Source organism: Acomys russatus, chromosome 13, assembly GCF_903995435.1.
Source record: "Acomys russatus chromosome 13, mAcoRus1.1, whole genome shotgun sequence".
Lineage (NCBI taxonomy): Eukaryota > Metazoa > Chordata > Mammalia > Rodentia > Muridae > Acomys > Acomys russatus.
The window spans coordinates 892,420-915,977 of NC_067149.1; the positions used below are offsets into that span (position 1 = coordinate 892,420).

Here is a 23,558-nt window from a genome sequence, read left to right on the forward strand (position 1 = left end):
CGTGTCCTTGCCTAGTTCCTGCATTCCCTCTGGCAACCTAAGACACCATTGCGTCTGTTCTCCACGGGTTCTCAGGGGAGGAGTTCCGTAGCTGTTCCTGGGTGCTTATTTCCATTTGGGAACTTGAACCTTTCAATTTTTTTTGTATGTTTCCTTTTTATTGTCTTTGCTTCTGAAAGCAAGTGATTTTAGTTATTGGAATTTTCAGACTGATCTTTTAATTTTCTTTCATCTTTTTATTTTTATTTTTGAAGATAATTATATTCAGATCTGTGGTGGTGCAGCCCTTTAATCCCAGCACTTAGGAAGCAGAGGCAGGAAGATCTCTGTGAATTTGAGGTCAGCCTGGTTTCATAGAGTCCCAGGACAGACAGGACTACATAGAGAGACCCTGTCACAAACAAACAAACAAACAAGTGGACAGCAGAGCAGGAGAGTGGCTTGGGCTGGTTAAGGGTCGGCTTCATGAGTGTCCCTACCTGGTCTTTCCATGCAGATGGACTGGAAAGCAAAATTCATTCTTTCTTCCTATATTCCTTCCTTTCCTTTCCTTTTTTTGAAAGAAAGATTTATTATATGCATGAGTGTTTTGCCTGCCTGTGTGTTGTGTGTGCACCACATGCCTCATGCCATGGAGGCCAGAGGAGGGTATCTGATGCACTGGAACTAGAGTTAAGACATTTGTGAGCTGCTGTGTAGCTGAAGGGACCAAATCTATGTCCTCTTCAAGAGCAGCAAGTGCTCTTAACTGCTGAGCCTCTGTTCAGTCCTCTTTCCTTAAACAACAGCAAAAAGTAGTACTACATTTACTTTTTTATGTATTTACTTACTGTGCATGTATTGGGGAAACATACGTGCCACAACACACAGGTGAAGGTCAGAAGACAACTTTTGGGAGTCAGTTCTGTCATGCGGATCCCAGGGATGGAATCAGGTTATCATGTTGTAGTGGGTGCCTCCAAACTGAGAAGACTGTATGTGTAAGGCCTGGGTGAGAGAGCAGGATGCTTGCAACACTGAAGGAGGACCCAGGGGTTAGGGATACGAAGCAGAGGTGTCTGGAAAGGATGGGCAGTGAATGCAGAATATTGTTCTTGCAGCTGTTAGGAGACCAGGTGTTAAAGACCAGCTCAGAGTGAAGCGTGCTGTGGTGACAGAGCAGATAAAGGGCCGTGGGAGGTAAGAGGTGGGGTGTATGAGTGGAAGGAGTAACTGCGCAGACAGCTGCAGTAGTTCAGGCTGGGTTCAGGAAGACAGTTTGACAGGAGTGCACTAGGGAGAAAGTTGGAAAGTAGGGCTGGAAAGGAAGGTTGAAGTCAGTTCTTATTTTGCAGGTATGGAGAATGCACAGACCGTAGGAGGGTGATGCCAAAGATAGAGGCCTTAGGGCCTTTGAGGAAATTAAATGGAAGGATCTGAATCAGTGTGCAAGTGGAAGAATGAATGCTGATGCAGAGTGAAAAGCCTTAGTGAGGGGTACACCAGCGGGAGGGGGCTTTGGAGCCCCACAGAGCCGCTAATGAGGGACACAGAGCTCAGGAGAAAACCATGCCTCCATGACAGAAAGGTACCCCTTGGAACTGACCAGCCTAGCTCCTTGACATCAGTGACTGTGCTGGAGTGTTGTATGTTGGAGATTTGATACAGCTGAAGTTAACAAGATCAAGCCCAAGGAGGGAGCAGCGGGGAGTCTCCATTCTAGGAGTAGAAACAAGGAAGGAGTGTAACCAGGGTTCCCCAGCACTGTCAGGGCTCCCCAGCACTGTCAGGCAGCTGTGGCCCCAGCCTGTGACTGCTCTGAAGATGTGACTGACCGTAAGATGGTCTCCTGTTACATGTAGCTGTCCCCAGGTGGGGGATGCTAAACCTTGCCAGCTATTAATATATTGTCATGATCAGATACGTGGCAAGCAACAGCTTTCTGACAGCAGCTGCTTGCAGAAAAAGACGGTGATGAGCATGTTTTGATTAGAGGCAAGAGTTAAGGAAGAGGTTCAAAGGTGGGGCAGGAGTGGAATTAGCATATGATCTGGCAATCCTGCTTCTGGTGTATCCTGGAGAATTGGAAGCAGGGGCACAAACAGATCGTGCACTAGTGATTCCTAATAGCCAAGGGGTGGAGGCAGTGTAAGTGCCCATTGGTAGATGGAGAGATAAATAATGTTTTATGCACATGTTAAAATATTATTCAGCCTTGGGGCTGGGGAGATGGCTCAGTGGGTAAAAGTGCTTGCTGTACAAACAAGAGGACACGAGCTTGAATTCCCAGCACCCATCAAATAGCTGACCACGGCCACTCATTCCTGTCACCCTAGCATAGGGTGGAAGGTGTTAGAGAGATCCCAGGAGCTCTCTGGCCAGCCAACCTGACCAAAACAGCAAGATTCATGCTCAGTGAGAGACCTTGTGTCAAAAAAATACAGTGAATAGCAATTGAGACAAAACCCAGTGTCTTCTGACTTCTTCCTGTATTCAGGGCATAAACAGTGCACATACTTGAAGACATATACCACGGGCATTCAAAATAATGTTCATCTTTTAAAATGGAGAAAGCTCTGACATAGGTTATAATGCATGAGTTTTAAATGTACCTCCTAACAAAGGTTAGAGGACAGTTGCACATATCTAGGTACCTAGAGTATGGCTTTATTATTTAAAAATATAACAAATATATAAAGTGAAAGGTTCATACCTTGTTTTGCCATCAGCCCCACATTCTCTCCCTTTTAAAAAAAATATTTATTATTTATACAGGGTTCTGCCTGTATGTGTGCCTGCATGCCAGAAGAGGGCACCAGAGCTGACTCCCCACATTTTCTGTATACAGAACCTGGCAGTTGTTACAGGAGAGGAGGATGGGGACTCTCTGTTCAACTGGCGTGACATCATAGGATAAAACATATATGCTACATGCTCATGGTCTCCTTGGCCTTGGGGAGAGGACTGAGTGGAAGATGGCTGTGTCATTGCGCCTGCACTTCTGGCATGGGCTGTCCTGGGAGCTGAGCTTCTCTATCTCCTGTGTGGTTTTGAAATAGATGCAGCTGTTGTCTGTTTCCTGTGGTAGTCACAGTTCTGTCAGCACATTTTGCAGTGTAGTTCTTTGTCTTCTCTGAAATGCAGCATGCTTCTACATTCCTGGCAGAATCTTACCTGTGGGGGCCACAGCCCCTTCTTCACCATCATTCCTTTTAGAACACCATGCTGCAGGATTTTGATTTTAGTCTAACATTATTTTATTTTACACATACACACATACACACATACACACACACACACACACACGCATATGTGTGTGAGTCCAGAGCCTCAAACAAAATACTTTCCCATGTACTTGGCATGCATTTATTTATTTTCTGATTGCAGACCATAGTTACACATATTTCCAGGATAGAGTGTAGTTTTGATCTGCTAGGCCAGTTAGCATCTTCTTCATCCCTCTTGCCTGGCTTTTTAACATTGTTACAGCTTTGAAGATTGAATCCCATGCTGTGCTGAGCAGGCCCTCTGCCACTGAGCTGGGCCTCTAGCCCCACTCTATGTTACTTTGAAATACATGTTATTATTTATTATTGTTACCCTACTGTGCAGTACATTTCAAAAGTGATTCCTCCTGACTGTGACACTTGCTACCCTTGGTCAGCAGCTCTCCATTTATCCCCTTCAAAGTCCCTCCTCCCTGGCGTCTTCTGTAAACCTTTAGATGGAACCACTGTTCTCTACTTCTGTGCTTCCACCTTATCAGCATGTACATGTAGATGGCGTGTGTGTCATGTTTCCGGTGTCCGCTGTATTGCACTGGGTGTTGTGTTCTCCATCCGTGTTCTCCCTGAGGCTGAGTGTGTGTAGTGTTCGGCTGTGCTGTGGTTAGCTTGGTGCCACTCCCACCAGGATGCCCGCTCTTTGGGTGGCAGGTTTATGTTGACTCTATGAGACTTCAGTTCATGAAGGCAGGGAGGACAAAGCAAAGCACATCAAAATAGAAAGGTTTCAGAGCGCGAGACAGAAGCCAGGGCTGGACCTGGCCTGCAGAGGACCTCTCTTAGTCACCACTCCCATCAGGCAGGCCTCACTTCTCACAGTTTCCAGGTAACTGCAAATGGTGCCGCTACTGGGCATCGAGCATTTCAGACTGAGCCAAGCAGATAGGTGCTGGCAGTGGGGGTTCAGATTCAAACCAGACAAGTTTGTAATTTCTTTATACATTCATTTTTTGATGAGCATGTAAATTGGTTTCTGTGTCTTGATTATTGTAAGGCTGCAGTGAACATGGGAATTTCAGGGTTGGTTTTTTTTATTTTGTTTTTTGTTTGTTTGTTTGTTTTGACATTCTCATTTCACTTATTTTAATATATACCTGGGAGTGGGTTACCAGGTCACATGCTCTTAGGGTTTTTTTTTAAGAACCTTTATACCATTTTATCGTGTTTTTCTTATTGTTTGAGTCAATTTGTATCAAAGTCCAGCTTTGACAGACAGGTCCAGGGGAGAAACTGAGGTGGGTGGACTTAGGTGAGAGCAAGTAGCAAGCAGGCAGTTTAACTCTTTAGAGACCAGTACTTTGCAACTGGTGAGAAATTCTGAAACAAGTCTCGTAACCTCTGTTAAGCGATGGGAAAGAGAGAGCAGGGCTTGAACCTTGAACTAAGCATTTATGGTCACTTGCTCCCTGGGCCAGGGCTGCTTTCTCGAGCTAATCTCTCACTGGACAGCTACAAGAGCAGGTCAGGCCAAAGGAAAAGTCCTTAGCTCTTTTACTTCAAAGAAGTTGGCTGGCTTGGGCTCCGGGTTATTAACTCCTTTACGCCAGTGGGAAGGAGAAAGGAAAAAGAAGATCCTCGTCCATTCACATGTGTACATTCATTCAACAAACAAGACGAGGGATCCCCATCACACATGCGCATCCATGCAGACCTGCAGATATGAATACATACATACATATGGGCAACTTAACAGTTAGAATACAGATGTATACATATATACACATCTGGATGGAGTAGATCCACCCTACATACGTACAGACAGTCAGACAAACATGCAGACATATATACAACTGGCTGGATGGAAAAGCTGAACAGCTTCAACCTCTAACATCCAGCATTTATTTTTGTTTTTAGCCTTTATTTATACCATCTTGAGATAAAGTTTTTACGTCAGAAGCAGAATTACTTTCATAGCCATAAAAGCAATTATCATAAAATTTGTTACAAAGCAGGATTATAGATTACATGTTTTTCTGTTAAAACTAAACATTTCTTACCTATGTGTCTCCTACATAGGTTCAGAGTAAGTTCACAATGACAAAGGTTTACAAGGTATAGAGAGTTAAAATGAAACAATTTATATATTCTGCCATCAAGATTTGTATTTAATTAGATATTTCATAGCTGCCCATTATGCCTGGGTTCATTAAGAGTTTAAAGCACTAATTAATAATTATCTTTATGGTGCATACCAGGACTTGTGGTACCACCTGTGGATTTAACTCAGGGTGAATTGCTAATGTTAAACCATAAATCTATCACAGGCCTGTCTGTCCCTCTCTCTAGTGTGATTTATGTACTTGGCATCTGGAGGTTCACAGCTTCCTTGTGCTGCAGAGGGGTGCTTGGAATTCTTGAATCAAATCAGAAGTCCTACAAAATCATTATCAGGAATTGTGGAACCATTAATTTGTCTAAACAATATCGTTTCAAGAAGACACATCCTTGTATTAACTCTGCAGGAGGCTTGCTCAGCCAGAGCAGGTAGTATCTGTGATCATGTCATGCGTAGGTAGTGCGGCCTCTCCACGCCATGTCAGAGATTTGAGAGAGACAGCACAGAAAGAAGCACAGCAGCAGCAGGACGCTGTTCTGGGGCAAGTTTCCAAGCGCCTTGCCTTTACTCAGGATACACCCAGTGTAGGTCATGCAAAGACACGGTAGCTGCCTCCGGGAAGCTCGCCTGCCTGCTTTTGCCAACCCTGCATAGCTCCTGGCAAACTTGACTCAAGGTAATGTCATCTAAGAGGAGGGAATCTCAATTAAGAAAATGCCTTCATAAGACTGGGCAAGCCTGTGAGGCATTTTCTTAATTAGTGATTAATGGAGAAGGGCCCAGGCCACGGTCGGTTCTGTCCCTGGACTGGTGCTCCTGTGCTCCATGAGAAAGCATCCCGAGCCATGAGGATCAGCCAGTAAACACTATTCCTCCACAGCTTGTCTGCCAGCTTCTCCCTCAGGTTCCTGCCCTGCCTGAGCTCCTGTGTTGGCTTCCCTAAGCGGACTGTGACTCAGGATATGTAACCCAAGCAAACCTTCTCCTCAGCAGGTCGCCTCTGGTCATGGTGTTTCATCACAGCAACAGTAGCCCTAACAAGACAGTCTTCCTTTGTAGCCTGGCTCTGTTCTGGGTGGTTCATTATTTATGTAGAAACAACATTGTTTTACTAAGATGTATATGTTAAGTCACAATTCTGGAGGTTTTCATCCTTGGATACTTGGCCCTGTTGCTATGAGCGTTAGGTGAAATAAAATACTGGCTGAAAGACAGGAAGCAAAGACAAAGAGCTGCTACTGATTTTTATATGATTTTTCTTTTATCCAGCAAGTTTACTGAATTCATTAATTCTAATAGTTTTTTTTTTTTTAAGTTAATAATTTCTCAGCATAAGGTCATGACATCAGGGGGCTGGAGAGATGGCTCAGAGGTTGAGAGCACTGGCTGTTCTTCCAAAGGTCCTGAGTTCAATTCCCAGCAAGCACATGGTGACTCACGATTGTCTATAATGAGGTCTGGTGCCCTCTTAGACCTGTAGGCGTACATGCAGGCAGAATGCTGTATAAATAATAAATCTTTTTTTTTTTTTTAAGATGATGACATCGGTGTACAGAAATTTCATTTCTTCGTTTCCTGTTGGGATGCATTTCTTTTTCTCCCTTGAGTAGATGCATGGCTAGGATCTCAGTACTGTGCTGAAGAGTAGTAAACGGGCGTGGGGCTCATGCTTATAGCCCTAGCGCCTGGGGGCTAAGACAGGAGGATTACCCTCCGTGGAGAGTGAGTTCTGGGCCAGTGTGAGCTATATAGTAAGACCCAGTCTATGAGTAAAAACAAAGCAAAACCAAAACCCCTCAAAGGAAGTACTTACTGTGCTGGAGCTATAGCTCAGGAGCAGAGCCCTTGCCTGGCATCGCGAAGCTCTAGTGTTGACTTACCTCCCTGCCTGCCCTCTCCTTTTCCACCAGGTTTGCCATACAGGACCTTTATTAGAGATGTGTCCCCTCTACTGAATCTCTTCCATGTTTTTGTTTGCTTTGTTTCTTACTGTGGAAGGGTGTGCTCTTCTTCATCCACTGACGTAAGTCTGCTTTTACCATCTGTTTTACTACGATGGTGTCATATTATTTTGTATATATTGAACTATCTTTGCGTCCCAAGGACAAATTCCACTTGATCAGGGTGAGGGACTTCATTAATAATCACCTCGCCTTACTTTTTCCTCTCTTCTCCTCTAGCTCATGTATGCTTGACTTTGATTTACAGTATTTGTTGAGAAATCTTGTATTTCTGCTCACTAGTGAGATAAGCTTACCATTTTTGTGTAGTGCCCTAGCCTGACTGTGTTATCTGGATAATGCTAGCCTTATAAAATGTGTTCGGACTTAGTCACTTTAATTTTATGGAACTTTAAACAGTTCACTCACCTAACTCTTTAGTAGAATTTAGGAGTTAAACTGCCTAGTCCTTGGGTTTCTGTAGTGAAAGACACTTCATTACTGATTGAATCTTCTTGGTAGGTCATAAATGTGTCTAGGAACCTACTGTCTCCTGGGTTTCAAGACCATGCAGAGGTGCTGGTATGAACTTCCAATAGCTTGTGTCTCAGTGCTCCCAGCTGTTCACGAGCCAACAGTGCGTGCTGCACAAGCTTGGTGCCCTGAGCTCATCCTCAGAGCCACTGGAAGGAGAGACCTGCCTCCTTCTACACAAGTGCTCTGGACTGGAGATGTAAATCATTATTGCTGCCTGTCTGGCACAGTCAAGGCTCTCAGTTCCATCCTAGCACTACAACAAAACCCCAGCTCCCCTGAGAGACATGGCAGGTAGTGGCCTGGAACTTGTTGTATAAGCCAGGCTTGCCTCAGACTCCCGCGTGCTCTGCCTGTGCTCCAGAGTGCTGGGTTTGGAACATGGACTGCTAGCTGCTGCATGCTGTGCAGTGTGCACATCAAGAACAAGCCAGAGTCTGCTCTAAATAAAAATGAAACTGAGTGTTCTCCAAGGTGGCAAGTGGCAGGAGATCTGATACTCTCTTCCGGCCTCCACAGATGCCAGACACCATCACTCACATGCACGCACACACACATCAACATAATTAAACACAAATGAAGAAAGCACCTTTTCCAGTCTACTGTGGTTTTGAAGTTGCCCTTTTAGGTTTTATTTCTAAGCTCATCTCTTATTTTTTCCCTCCCTGCTACATTAACTTTCTTCTTTTCCTTATAACCACGTAATTACAACTTTCTCAAAAAAATTATTCAGTGTTTCTATTCATTCTAATTTAAAAAATAGTTTGTATATACATGCGTACGCATGTGTCATTGCACACATGTGGAGGTCAGAGGAGAACTCATAGGACTTAGTGCTTTCCCTTGATCATGTGTGAGTCTCAGGCCATTAAGGCTTGATGGCAAACCCATGTAGCCTCAGGTTCTGTGGCCTTAGTCACATTATTTTTATACATGTCTTAGTCCATTTTCTATTTCTGTAACAAAATATCTGAGGTGGGCACTTCATAAAGTGGTTCATGTTGCTTGCAGGTGAGGTGTTTGGAAACTTCCATCATTTTGGCCTCTGGGAAGGCCTCATGGTGAGTGGCTTCCTAAAAGCAGCACATGTCAGGAAAGTTCCATGGAGAGGCTCAGGGGCCAGGCCTGCTCCTGTTACACTAACTGACCCTGAGAACTAATGTGCATTGTGAGGCCAGCAGTGCCCGCCTGTGCAGCCCATGACACTCACTGAGGTCCCATCACCTCACCCAGCCCCCATTGCCTGAACCAGCTCAGCGACATCTTCTACTTCCTTACATTTCAACACCAACAGTCATGGGTGTAAGTGCTGCTGAACTCCACGCTGCAAAGTAAATTGCAGCCATAAAGACACCATGTTTTATAACTCACAGAGCCACACGGTTCACCTTTTACTTTTTCCCTTTGTGTGCATTTGAACAATAATCAATGATAACTTTGGCATTTTCTTTATTTTTGTGTATTTGGATATATATGTGAGCGTACGTGCACATGTGTACAGGTGCGCACACCTGTGGGTGTGTATTTGGGTATATATGTGAGCGTGCGTGCACATGTGTACAGGTGCGCACACCTGTGGGTGTGTATTTGGGTATATATGTGAGCGTATGTGTACAAGTGCGCACACCTGTGGTTGTGTATTTGGGTATATATGTGAGCGTACGTGCACATGTGTACAGGTGCGCACACTTGCGGGTGTGTATTTGGGTATATATGTGAGTGTATGTGCACATGTGTACAGGTGCGCACACCTGTGGGTGAGCAGTGGCCAGAGGAGGAGGTTGGGTGTCCTGCTCTGTCACATCTCACCTATTCCTTTGAAACAGGGTCTCTTGTCTTGGAGTTTCTATTGCTGCAACAAAACACTGTGACCAAAAGCAAGCTGGGGAGGAAAGGGTTTAGTTAGCTTACACTTCCACACTCCTACAATGCTCAGTGAAGGAAGTCAGGCCAGGAACTCAAATAGCACTGTCCTGGAGAAGCCATGGAGGGGTGCTGCTTACTGGCCTGCTTCCCCTGACTTCTGTCAGCCTACTTTCTTATAGAAGCCAGGACCACCAGCCCAGGCATGGCTCCACCCACAATGGGCTGTGCCCTACCCCACTGGTCAGTAATTGAGAAAATGCCTACGGCTGGAGTCCATGAAAGCATTTCCTCAACTGAGGGCTTCTTCCTGTCAGTTGACTCTAGTTTGTGTTACATTGACACAAACTAGCCGGTATGCTCTCTGACCCTGGAGCTAGGCTGGTGGCCACCAAGCCCAGGTGTCCTCTGTCTCCACCCAACAGCACGAGTTACAGGTGTGCTCCACTCCTACGCGGGATCTGGGAATTTGAATTCAGATGCTCGGGCTTGTGTAGCAGTGCTCTCACCTGCTGCACCGTCTGCACAGCGGCTTCAGTGTCCCTGATACCTGTCTTTTCATAGCCTGTTACTGCACAGGTGCTCTGTGCCTTGTGTCAGCCACCCGCATCCGTCCTATGCTGCTTGTCGTAGATGAGCATTAGCCGTTTCTCTCCCAGCGGGGGAGACATGAAGTGCCCTGCACTAGCACGTGTCCCTATCTAGGAAAGTCACCCGCTGCCCAGGGTGTGTCAGACACGCGTCTTCCTGCTCACTCCTATTTTCTGTTAGATAAGAAAGCTTCCTAGGGTCTGGATTCTGCCAAAGTTAAATTTTCAGTGCCTCCTGGCTTAACGAGATACTGCAGTACAGGAAGTGTGTCAGTGTCGGTGAACAGCTTGCTTTCTATCTAGTAAGTGAGTGGTTCTAGGAACTTTAAATTCCATGAGATTCCATAACACACTGGCAGGGATGCTCACTTGCTACTTGATGTGTTAACAATGGACACAGAGAGGGAAATGGTCATTTGTTTCTATGACAGTTTCTTGGAAAGAAGATGTGCACAGTGTTAGATCACAGAAGGCTTTTCCCTAGCAAGGAGCTGTCGCCCAGTGTTGACCCACATAACTTACTCTACCTCTGTTCACCTCACTTTTCCGAGGACCAGCAGCAATAGGCTCCTCACAGAGCAGACACAGTCCACCTTCCGGTGGCTGGGAGACTGTGCTTGGGCAGCTGGAACCTTCTGTTTCCCAGGGTGGTCCTGCCTTTCATTTGTGACTTGTTCCCAGTGTCATACTAAGTCTCCCTCCCTGATGGTCAGCTGCGGCCCTTCAGGCCACTCTCCACAGTGGCCCATTGGTGTGGATGCTCAGAGTTCACCCCGTAATAGCCAGTGTCTCACGTTGGGTTTCTGTTGCTGTTGGGGTTCTGTTGCTACGGCCAAAAGCAAGTCGGGGGGGGGGGGGGGGGATTTATTCGGCTTAGGATTCCACATCATAGTTCACCATATAAGGAAGTCAGGACAGGAATTCAAGCAGGGCAGGAACCTGGAGGCAGCAGCTAGTGGAGAAGCTGTGGAGGGGTGCTGCTTACTAGCTCGCTTCCCAGCTTGGCTTGCTTAGCCTGTTTTCTTATAGAACCTAGGGCCACCAGCCTACGGATGGCATCACCCACAATGGGCTGGGCTCTCTCTCATCAATCACTAATGAAGAAAGTGTCCTTCAGGCTTTCATATAGCCCCTCACCCGAGACAGGATTTCTCTGTGTAGCCCTGGCTGTCCTGGAACTGGCTTTATAGACGAGACTGGCCTTGAATTCACAAGAGATCTGCCTGCCTCTGCCTCCTGAGTTCTGGGATCAAAGGTGTACGCCACCACCACCCAGCTGAGGCATTTTCTTAACTGAGATTCCCTCCTCTCAGGTGACTAGCTTGTATCAAGATGACATAAAACTGTCCAGTTTCAAAACATGACGTCTAAGACAGTAATATATCGTAAAGGTAGTAAGTTTGACAGGCCACCTCCCTGCGAGAGCCCTGAGCCGGACGCTCTCATTCTACACTCTGCGTCTGGACAGTCCTGGTGACGCGACCTTTCCTTTTCAGCGGTCCTAAGAGTAGCTGGTTCCCTGCAGAAGAGCACAGAAGTGATGAAGGCTATGCAGAGTCTTGTGAAGATCCCAGAAATCCAGGCCACCATGCGGGAGCTGTCCAAAGAGATGATGAAGGTGACTGGGCTGGTTCTGCTTTCTTTCCAGACCAGTGAGGCCCTCAGTGAGTGTGTGTGTGTGTGTGTGTGTGTGTAGAGAAGTGTTTGAGAAGAGGAGCAGATGTTATCTGATTGAAACCACTTTTGTGCACAGCACAGCAGAGGCTGGTGGGACTGTAAGTGTTGAGAGGAAGCACAAACACGCCTAGATCTCCAGACTGGGAACATCCAGTGTTGGGTTCTGTGGGTTCCAGCCGGAGGGAAGACACAGAAACATTAACTTCACGGTCTGTCACGAGGGTATTGGTGGAGCTGGCAAGGAAGGTGATTACATTTTCTACAGTGTTGGCTAACACGTTGTGTTATGCTTTGTGTTCATTCTTGTAGCCACTCCCCACTGTCAGTGTGAACGCAGCCCTAGACAGCATTGAGACAGGCAACAATGGGCCAGATTCTTTGTTTGGGAGCCCCACATCTGGCTTGCAGGCTGATGGCTTTTTTTTTTTTTTTTTTTTTTAAGTACAAAAGGGAGAATCTGAGAACCAAACGGAAAGTAGTAGCTGCCTGCCATGCTCAGGAGAAGGGTGTGGCGGGAACTAGACTACGGGCCTCCAGACAGGGCGGGGATGAGTGGAGGGCATTGTTACTGAGCCACAAGTAATAGACATTCTGGCCTATATTGACCTCCAGGTGCTCTGTTGGAGTAGCTGTTTTACACAGGGCATTGAGTCTTGAAGCTGCCAGGCAACCCAGGCAGGGTCTTTTACCATATAAGCAAGTCTGGAACTGGAGCCCAGGTGTGTCTGCCCTCATCATCTGAGCTGGCATCTTGTAGGAGTGCTGTTTCGTACTTGAGACCTGTGCTTTGACAACCAAGAGTATACAACTCAAATTCCTGAGTGTGGGTCTCTTCATACCACCTGGGATGTTTCTGTGAACATTGTGGCCACTGCGGGCAGGCAGAGGGCCATGGAGGAACTGAAGAACAGACAGGAAAAAATAAAAGCTCAGGGCCTGGCCTGTAGAAAGAAGATGTCTGAGCCGTAGCAGTTAGCAGGGACTAGGTCAGGAGGGTGTGTCCTCAGCTCCCAGGCTAGAGGTCGCTGTGCGTGCAGGGGGCAGTGATGGAGTGATCTGAAGTTAGGCCACCAAGATAGGAGGCAATGAGTTTATTAAAACAAAACGAACCTCTGAACTCTTTTCCACGATGGTTTGTGAGCACTGAAAGTTTGGTTTGGAGGAAGCTTGTACATTGTGGTCCTAGGGACTAATGCTAGTAGTGATACATGCTAGGTGCATATTGAGGCTGCCCATGGTGACCCAGCTCTGGCAGAGCAGGGACTTAGGCATTGCCTTTGTCCCCTGGCTGAGGCCAGGAATGTGACGAATGGCTGCTGACTGCTAACTTCTCTCTCCACAATGAGAAGGGCTCTTACAGTTTGGATTCTGCTAAGTTCTCTTAACCAATTAACAACTATTTTCTGATCCTCTTTTTTGGTTGAGTTTTGGTTTTGCTTAGTCTGTGGGGTTTTGTTTTGTTTTAGTCAGAATTTGACTGTAGTTGCTGAGGCTGTCCTAAAACTTGCTGTGCAGCCCAGGCTACACTCAGTCCTCAAGCTGCAGCTTCCGAATTGCTGTTTATCGCACAGTAGACTCCAGCATCGAAGTCACCTCCTCCAGCCAGCTAAAACTGGGCTGGGTACTAGCCAGATCCATGTCATGGAGAGTCATCTCAGGGGACCAGAAGCACAAAGACTGGGAAGTGGGTGTTTTGCTGGGACAGCAGTAGGGGCCAGAGCCATCACAGCTCCCTGTTCGGGCTGTGCAGAGAAGGAGCTGTGCCTCTCTGTTTTGCAAGGCTACTAGGGTTTCCTTCTCTGGTTGCTTGTTTGGGGCCCCTTTCTGATAGGAGAGGGTGCTTTTCTGACCTTGCTGTGCTAACAGACACCGAATGGCCTCACCCAGAGTTAGGGACACTGGTAAACAGTACAATTGCAGGGCATCGGAGAGCCATTTGTTTGTGCCTCATAATGGTCCCTTGCTATTTTCTTTTTAAAAGTTGTGTGTGTGCATGGATGAGCACTGTTGCATGGTGACACACACACATTTGTATGGATGTGTGTGTGGAAGCGGAGGTTGAGGTCGGGTGTCTTCCTTTTTTGAGACAGAATCTCACTGAACTTGAAGCTTGTCAGTCTGGTAAGGTTGGTTAGCCAGTTAGCTTCAGAGGTCACCCTGCTGCTGCTGCAGCACCCTCCCTCCCCAGGTGCTGGGTACAGATGTGGGCTGTCAATCCTGTCTCTAGGGATTTGAAAAGGTCCTCAAGTTCTGTGTCATTTTACAACTGAGCCATCACCCTAGCTCCTTGCACTTTCTAAAAAAGAGAGCTTACTGCCAGGCTGCCAGTAAAGTGACTGGCTTTGCTTTGTAGGTCAGAAACCCTGGGCTTCCCTTAAGCGGAGGCCATCAAGGGTTGGTGATTGATTTGACACTCAATACCCACCCACCCACCCCAGATTAACCTTACTCCTGCAGCTGTGACCTGACATGCAGGGATGGTTTTGAGCAGTAGCTGGATTCCGTCCCTGCTCATGGCTCCAGCCAGGTTTCATCCTGTATTTCAGGTCGTATTTGCAGTCTTAGGGCAGTTGCTTGCCCTGGTTAGGGGTCCCCGGGAACTGCTGTGTAGTCAGCGTTGTGCAGGAGCTGCCACAGCGGCTGCACTCTCCAATCCTCCTGCGGATTTAGAGCGCTCTTTCCTTTTGGATCTTGACTGCAAAGAGGCTATCATCCAGCTACCTGCCTCATTTGTCACCTGGGAAAGATGGACTAAGCTCAGAGATACTAGAACTTTGTCTGGGTGTTGTCTAGGGGTGTTGGTGGGAACGAATGTGCCATTGAGGGAGGTGACATTCTGTTCTCTGGTTAGGCTGGAATCATAGAGGAGATGTTGGAGGACACATTTGAAAGCATGGATGATCAGGAAGAAATGGAAGAAGCAGCAGAAATGGAGATCGACAGAATCCTCTTTGAAATCACAGCAGGTATGACCAGGAGAGCCCTCCACCCCACCCCACCTCACCCTACCCCTTTTCCTCCCACAGTCAGCCAGCAATGGCTATGTCTGCATTTGGAGTGTGCAAAATATTTCTTGAGGAAAAAGTACAGTAATGCTGTATAACCAGTTTTCAAGAAACGAAGGATTTTTACAATGAAATTTTTACAATGAAAACAGCTGTTAGGGGGCTGGAGAGATGGCTCAGTGGTTAAGAGCACTGCCTGCTCTTCCAAAGGACCCGGGTTCAATTCCCAGCACCCACCTGGCAGCTCACAACTGTCTGTAACTCCAAGATCTGACACTTTTATACCAATGTACATAGATTAAAAACTAAATAAAATATTTTTTTAAAAAAAGAAGAAAAAAGAAAACAGCTGTTAGGAATTTGAGTTAATATAGACCTGACTGCAGTGTAAAACATGTCTTTATTAAATGTAGGTATTAATAAGAATAGATATTTCTGAGCACTTTATAACTTTTATTTTTAATTTTGGAGTTTTCTGAGTTTTTTTGCTTATAAAAAGGTGGAATTTAATTATTATTTGTTTTAAATTGTTGGGAGAAAAGGTATTTGAGAAAATATTTTATGAAAATTTGGAAGTAGTTTAGGTTTTCCTGTTTATTTACTTATTTGCAACCTTTTGGTGTTTGAAGTATCTAGCTTTATAGTCCGCAGTGACCTGAAATATTCTTCTTGCTTCCTTTGGAGGCAGTCCTCACAGGCTGGCTAGTACTGCACCGCAGGTGTGCACCCCCACTCCTGGCTAACAATGTGGTTGTTTGGCTTTGTTTTCTGTGGCACCGGGGATTGAGCCTGGGGCCTCAAACATATGAAACAAACGCTCTACTGCTGAGCTATATGCCTGGCCTTTATTTTGAGGAAGGGGTACATTAAGTTGCTCATGCTGGCCTTGAACTCTCTCTAGCCTGGATAAACCTTGATTTCTGTCCTCCTGTCTCAGCTTCCCAGTTAGCTGAGATTATAGGCCTGTGCCACCTAGTCTGGGTTCAACATTTAAACTTTATTCAGAGAAAATAAATACTAGATTTCCAGTAGTACTTAGGAACTTCAAAATTATGACTTTAAAAAAAATTTTTTTTGAGATGGGGGTCTATTTTGCCCTAGATGGCCCCAAAATCCTGAGTTAGAATGACACTTCTGCCCCCAAGCATGTGGACTCAAGTATGCACCACTATGCCCAATATTCTAGAAATTAAAACTTTTATGATTTTGGGGCATAGAATTGGTATTACTTCTGAGGTACTAGCTACTTGGAAGTCTGAGGCAGGAGGAGGGTCACCCGCTGTTCTCTCTCTCAGCTGAGATGTGTCGTGTTGATTAAGCCGGTCTCCCTGGACCACAGCTACACTGCCTTGGTGCAGCAGTGACAAGAGGCTGGAAAAGCAGGGGCCACATAGCGGGTTTTAAGCTGTTCGCTCTCCCTTCAGGAGCCTTGGGCAAAGCGCCCAGTAAAGTAACCGACGCCCTTCCTGAGCCTGAACCTGCAGGAGCGATGGCTGCCTCAGAAGAGGGAGAGGAAGATGAGGATGAAGAAGACCTGGAGGCCATGCAGTCCCGGCTGGCCACACTCCGAAGCTAGGGCCACCCAGTGGGGGGGTCTCAGCTCTCTGGTGTCCTCCCTTAGGTATGGGCACAGCCTCTGGGGAGTCACCGTTTCCTGTATCTCTTGCACTACACCTCTGTTGTGAAGCATTACATTTTGGAGAGGGGTCTATGCTAGGATATCTTCACTGTCTGCAGAGGATTTAAGGATTGTTTTTATGAAGGTGGGGTGATCCAATGCATTATTTTTAAGAGCGTAAGTAGCAGAAGTGTCTTCCACGGGGGAGGGCAAAGAAACCCATTCTCTCATGAAACAATCTGAGAAGAGCAGATGGACTGCTGAGGACTCTGTGCTGGTGTGTATGTATAAAATACTATATAAGTGGATGTCAATAAACTTCTGCTTTAGCTCTTGATCTCATTGTAAATGTGACATGCAATGAACTCGAGGTTTTGATCTCCCAGATCGACTCAGTATTGGCCCTGGAAAGAGGAAGTACCATCTCTGAGCATCCGGACGTGGGAGCTCAGCAGAAGTGCCTTCTGCGCAGGAGCTGCTGCTGCTCCTGGTCGGCACAAACGGGGTGTGGGGGCCGCTCCTGTGCGTTTTGCCATCTGTTTACCCAGCAGGTGTTGTAATGCACGTGTTGGCTGGGCGACTGTATCGCGCACTGGTGTGTACATGGGTAGCTCTTCAGCTGTCAGTCCTCCTTCCTCACTGTAAGCGTCATGCAGAGCAGACAGCTCTGGGATCAGGACTCTTCACACGTCATCGCTGCGTGGAGCTAAGTGTCTTGAAGACAGGGACACAGCGCTAACCGTGAACACCAGGAGCTGACCCATGAGAGGTTAGGGTTATACACTGAAACATGCGCACTGGGGCGTGCTTTAGATGCATTGAGAAATAACCCACCTAGCCCTGGGTGTGACAGTTTGAAAGGCTATGCATGGTCCCACAGTCCACAGATGAGATTCGCTGTACAGTGGCCTGTGCCCACCGTCATTGTGGTAAAGAATGGCTTTGCTACCCCAAACAACCCTGTGTGCTGTTCATCCCTTCCTCTCTAATCCCTTGGCATCGCTGGCCTGCTGGCCTGCTTCCTGTCTCAGTGGGCTTTGCTTTTCCAGCCTCTCAGTGTGTCTTCCCTCATGTAGTGACAGGCATTTCCGTTTCCTCTGTGGGCTCATGACGTGACTTTTCGGCTCTTGAGCAGCATTCTATTTTCTAGCTGTGCCTACGGATACCAGGGAGCACAGCCACGGGATCATGTGGTCAGCACACATCTGTACTGAAAGAGGCTAAGCCAGCCCTGCAGAGCACATCCTGTCCACTTCCCAGGAGGGAGATTTCTGCCGTTGCGTGTCCTGGGCAGCATTTGTGATGAGGGATTTCTGTTGTGTTGGTACCTTGTCCCAATCTGTAATCCCTGTGAAGTGTGCTGGGCATCTGTTTTTATACTTGCCTTTCTCTGTATCTTGTTTGAAAATGTTGAAATAGTGGCCTTGAACTCATGACCTCTGCTCTACCACCCCGCCCAGCTTGCCACCTGTATTTCTTCATTGTTGGTGTCTCTTCATTTTATCAACTGGATTGTTTGTTTTCTGATTATTCAATTTTAAGGTCCTCTTACGTATTTTGGACCAGTCATCTATCAGATTTTATCCTATTCTCTGGTCTGTTCTCTCATTGTTCAGTTTCTCAAAGCTGAAGTTTTTTACTGTTAATAAAACCCTGCTTCTCAATTATTTTGTATATTATGCCTTTGGTGTTTAAAAAGAAAATCACTCCTATAAATGTAGCTCAGTTGTAGAGTACTGGCTTGGAATGCACAGGTGCTTGGTTCAGTGCTCAAACACCAACACACACAAATACACACATGTATATGAAAACACACACACACACACACACACACACACACACACACACACACACACACACACTCGTGATGGCACCAATCTAGGGTCATTTAAAATTAAGTTACCTGGTAATGTGTCCTGTTTTAGTTCCATGGGTTTATTGTTCTGGGATGTGTGCACTTGGAGGTCAGAGACGGCCTGCAGGAGTTGGATCTCTTTCCACCATGTGGGGTCCAGGTATTGGACTCAGGTGGTCAGGCTTGGAGGTAAGCCTGGTTTTCATTGCACCAACTTACTGGCCCTATGTTGTGTTTTATATTGAAGTCTATAATCCAGTATGAGTTAATTTTTATGAAGGATGTTAAAGTCTGCATTGCAAGTTTTGTTTTCTCTTTATATATGTGTGTGTGTGTGTGTGTGTACATACACACATATATGATGGTTATCCTATCTACTTGGATTGAGAGACACCACTGGCCGTTTCTAGAGAGAAGTACCACGGTGGAAGATCTGCCTGCTGTTGTTGGGAGCATAGGAGGAATGAAAGGGAAAGGCAGCCCCAGCCCCACGCTCAGAGCGGGCTGAGAAGTGTCCTTCCTCCTTTGGATTGGTTTTGTCTTGTGTGTGGTCTCAAATGATATACATAACACATGCTGTAGTTGTTTGTTGCCCAAACCAATCAACTGTATTGAGTGGATCTACTTCTGGGCTCCCTGTTCTGTGGTGTGTTCTTCCACTGTAAGATCAGACACAGACCACCCTGGCACTTGGGAGGCAAAGACAGAAGGATAGCCTGGGCTACATAATTGACCTTGACTCAAACAAGCCAGTCAGCTAACCAAATTCTGGTGGTGTGGCTCAGTGGAGCAGTGGAGCATGGATCTAGTTCCCAGCGCCACAAAAGAAAACAAGTGTCTTGATGACAAAAGCAGCATTACAGTAATTCTAGGTCACATCACCCTTTGACTTGTTTGAGATAGGGTCTCACCATGTAGCCCTCTGGCCTACAATTTGTGTAAACCAGGCTGGCCCAAATTGAAAGAAGCCCATTTTCTTCTAGGCTTCTAGAATGCTGGGATTAAAGGTATGCACCACAATGCCTGGTATTCTTTTAAGTTGTGCTGGTCATTCTGGGTTTCTTGCCTCCTCATATAAACTTTAGAATTAATTTACTGAGATTCAAAAATCAATTTGCTAGTTTTTACTAGGATTGGATTGAATCTACAGATTCTATTGGGAAGAACTGACGTGTTGCAGTGATGCCACAATGCTTTGTAGTGAGTTTGTTACAGAGACACTAGCGGTAGCCTGCCCATATCCGTGGCCACTTTGGTATGTATGCTCACAATCAAACTTTAGCCAGGTAGAGGACATTGACAGACTCTCTCAAGCACTCAGTGAACAGGTCATGTTTGCACATCCCTGTTTCCACACTATGCAGAGCACTTTTAGCTGTCTGCCATCCATTCCTTTTTCTCTCATATGCTTAGGTGGCATTGCCAGAAAGAGTTCATATCTGCAACCTGTCCCTCTATCCCAGGTGCTTAAACTAGGTATAGCTTAAAGTAGATGGCTTTTCTGCCATCCCATCAGGACCCACTGGTGTCTGATAAAATTATTTCATCCAAGGGCACTTGAGTTACCACTGTATACCCCCAGCCCACTCACTTTCTAACGTATACTGCGAAGCATCCGCTCTCCAGCCCAAAGTGCTGTTCACCCTAAGCAGGTAGTCATGACCTTCCCTGACCTCTGCCCCAGCCTGTGTCTCATGCCAGAGGTGCCTCCTCTATCTGTCACACAGGCAGATGAAAAAGACTTCAAAAACTTACTATCTTGTTTTCTGTTCGCACGTATTTGCATAAAAGACAATGAAGACAAGTCTTAAGAGTGTGAGCCTGTTGAGCTCAGCATTACGGATGGCAGCTTCAACAGAGACAGTATTTGGAGAGAATGCCAGAAACCTTCCCAAGTGAGAAAAAGCTCATTCCGGAAGCAGAGTCACGGTGTTGAAAGAGTAGGGTAGAAAAGACCAATTATCAGATACTGACATGCTGGTATATTTAGCGATTTGCTTACAGCACAGCTTGTTCTGCTTCTTGCCAAGCATGGCTTCTCTTGCTACCTAGAGCAAACTGACCTGGAGAAATAGCCCAATGGGTCATTGCCCTTAACAACCTGACAACTCTTGCTTGCTTGCCCACCCCACCTTGTGGTTTTAGAGCAAAAGCTGGTGATTTAAAGAGGATTTGGCACTGTGGCCTTTCAGTAGCTGTCCCTGCATCGGTCCACTGGTGACATGTCATCTGCTCTTCACTGGTGTTGGGGTGCTATTCCAAAAGCTCCCACAACAGCAGGCCAAACTCTGAGGGACTAACACTGGGGCATGTGGCAGAAGCCGCCGAAGAAAAAAGAATCTTTAAACCCAAAGAGAAATGACTTAGGATAAGGGATGTTCAGTAAGATTTACACATATTTTCTGATCAGACCACTGAGGCCAGGAGACAGTAGGGTAACATTTTTGGGGTGTTTAAAATTTAAAAAAAAAAAAAAAAAAGAGGAGTGAAAAAAAACCTGTTCAGTAAGTCCTTTCAGAATAAAGGAGAAGCTAAACATTTCCTGGAAAAAAGCTATAGGTTTGTGCTTCTGCATGTCCTGTGTAAGAAATGTCTGGTTCTCGGGCTGAAATGACAAGTAACTTGAGCAGAGGGGAAGGAAAGGGAGGAAAGTACCAGCCTGTACAGGACTGGGCCAGACGCACACACTTTTAGCCGCAGCACTCCAGAGGTGCACCTCAGTCCAAGGCCACTGCAATCTGCCTAGCAAGTTCCATGACAGCCAGAGGTACATGGAGAGACTATGTCTCAAGACTGGGGTACAGAGCTTCTGTATGGAGTGATGAAAAAGAAATAGTGTTCACTGCACAATACTACATGTATTGCCACTTACTTGTATACTTTTGTTCAAAGCAGCAAACACTGTTACACGGTTCTGATTTTGGAGTTTAACATTTATTTTGTGTATGTGTGGGTATGTATGAAAGTCAGTGGATAGCTTGCAGGACTTGGCTCTCTCCACCCCACCAATGGGTGCCAAGAATTGAATTGAGGTTGTCACGTTTGGTGCAAGTACCTTTACCCACTTGTAGTGAGAGCTTTGTTTAAAAACAACAACAACAACAACAAAAGACAAAAAGAACCAACCCAGTTATGTTTTGTTTGGTTGGTTTTTTTGAGACACAGTTTCTCTGTGTAGTCCTGGCTGTCCTGGACTCACTTTGTAGACCAGGCTGGCCTCAAACTCACAGTGATCCACTTGCCTCTGCCTCCCGAGTGCTGGGATTAAAGGCGTGCGCCACCACACCTTTTTTGTTTTAAACCCAGGTGTGGGATCTGGGGCTGTTTCAGTTTGTCCATCGCCATTAACTATGATTGTCTTGTGCACTAGCAGAGGCATGATTTTTGCCAGCTACAGATAGCAGCAAGGGAGTAAGTGCCAGAACCCAGAGACGGGAGGCCTGTTCCCAAGGCAGCAGTGGCAGCGGCTGGTTGCTTTTACGGTTTGATGAGAAGTAGAAGATATCCTGACTAGGAAAATTGGACTTGTCCCAAGGAACCCAAACCCAACAACCCTAATCAGCAGGAAAGTTTAAAAAGATCTCAGGGCCCCCCTCTCCCCACTAACCTGTCTCGAACTCAGAGATCTGCCTGCCTCTACCTTGTGAGTGCTCGGATTACAGGCGTGCGCCACTGCACGTGGCTCCTTTTGTCCCATTTTTAACATCTTGTTGCATTTGAACTTGTCTATATTCTCACCTAGGACGTGTGTGCGTTTGTGTCTGTGTGGGTGGGCGCGCGCGTACTCAGTAGTATTAACTTATTTCCTTTTTATACTTTTTGTGTGAGACTTGAGATCAAATCCGTGGAGCTTTTGAGAAGTCTGTCTGCTTTGTTAATGTCTTTCTCACTATTCTCCCCTTCTTCCACACACTACTGTCATGGCTGCCATCTCCCATTGAAACCTTTACCAGGCATCCATGGCATCAGTCCTCAAAACTGAGCTAAATAATCGTTTCCTTTATAAAGTACCCACTTGGAGAATACAGCATCTGCCAATAGAAGATGAATAGGTATGATGGCTCACATTTAATCCCAGCACTTGGATGGTGGGGGGATAGGATGACTTTATCTTTCTGGGTGATTTCTGTAAACATTTCTACAAAACTAAGTAAAAGGGTTTAGGCCTGTATGGATTCTAATTTTCAGCTGTGTTCTACAAGCAGTCTCAGTTCAGAGACCTTAGTCTGCCACAGTTCTGTGGCTTCTGAGTCTTTAGATTTCTGCATCAGTGGCTCCATTTTCATCCACACCAGCAAGTCCCTGTCCTGAGCCACTGTAATGGGTTGGCCAGAAGGAAAACCCACACACAGCAACTGTACTGCAGGCTCCTGAACTGGGGAGCCCAGGGCCTCTCCCAGGGCAAGCTTGACTACCAGACTGTCCCCAGCATCTCTCAGCCTCATGGTTTAAAGTCTTCAGAGATTTAAAACGATTTTCATCTTTGCAAAGAACACATTTATTTTAGTTTATTTTTTTAATTTTCCAAGGCAGGGTCTCACGGTGTAGCTCTGGCTGTCCTGGAACTATGTAGGCCAGGCTGCCCTTGAATTTACAGAGATCCACCTGCCTCCTCAACGTGCTGGGATCAAAAGCGTGCCCCATTGCACCCAGCATTATCCTCTCATTATTTTAAATACTCATTATTGTATTATTATTATTATTATTATTATTATTATTATTATTATTATTATTATTATTATTGTAAGTTTGACAAAATTAGCCTTCTCATACGTCTGTGATAGATAATCTTGCTACAGCTGATGTCAACTAAAACCTAAGTTGCTGGACTGGCCTGTGAGGGATTTCCTTAATTAAGATTACTTGAAACAGGAAGGCTCACCCCTAAATCTGAGTCATACCTTCTGGTGGCAGCCCAAATGAAAAGGATATAGAAAGTGGCTTTGCTCTTTGAGTATGTGGCGTCACTCTTGCTGAGGTCAGTATTACATCCAACTTCTTTGGGATCTCAATGGAAACTGGAGACCAGCAATTCTCCAGGAATTCTCTAGACTCCAGTTCCAGCTCGTGACTACAGAGGCACCCAGCCTTGTGGATGAAAATATACTAGATTCCCAGTCTTTCTGTCACAATTCAAAACAGCCATTGTTGATGATA

At 46.0% G+C, this 23,558-nt stretch overlaps 1 protein-coding gene across 3 annotated transcripts in view; it reads left to right on the top strand.

Annotated features, from left to right (window-relative positions):
• Positions 1-17,266, top strand: part of LOC127197012 (charged multivesicular body protein 3) — an 82,198-nt gene extending 64,932 nt beyond the window's left edge. For all 3 annotated transcript variants that reach the window (XM_051154698.1, XM_051154696.1, XM_051154697.1), the window contains 3 exons: positions 11,743-11,864; positions 14,775-14,889; positions 16,353-17,266. In XM_051154698.1, coding sequence (XP_051010655.1) covers positions 11,743-11,864; positions 14,775-14,889; positions 16,353-16,504 — 389 coding nt within the window. In that variant the 3' untranslated portion in view covers positions 16,505-17,266. The remainder of the gene's footprint in view (positions 1-11,742; positions 11,865-14,774; positions 14,890-16,352) is intronic.
• Positions 17,267-23,558: the final 6,292 nt, after the last annotated feature.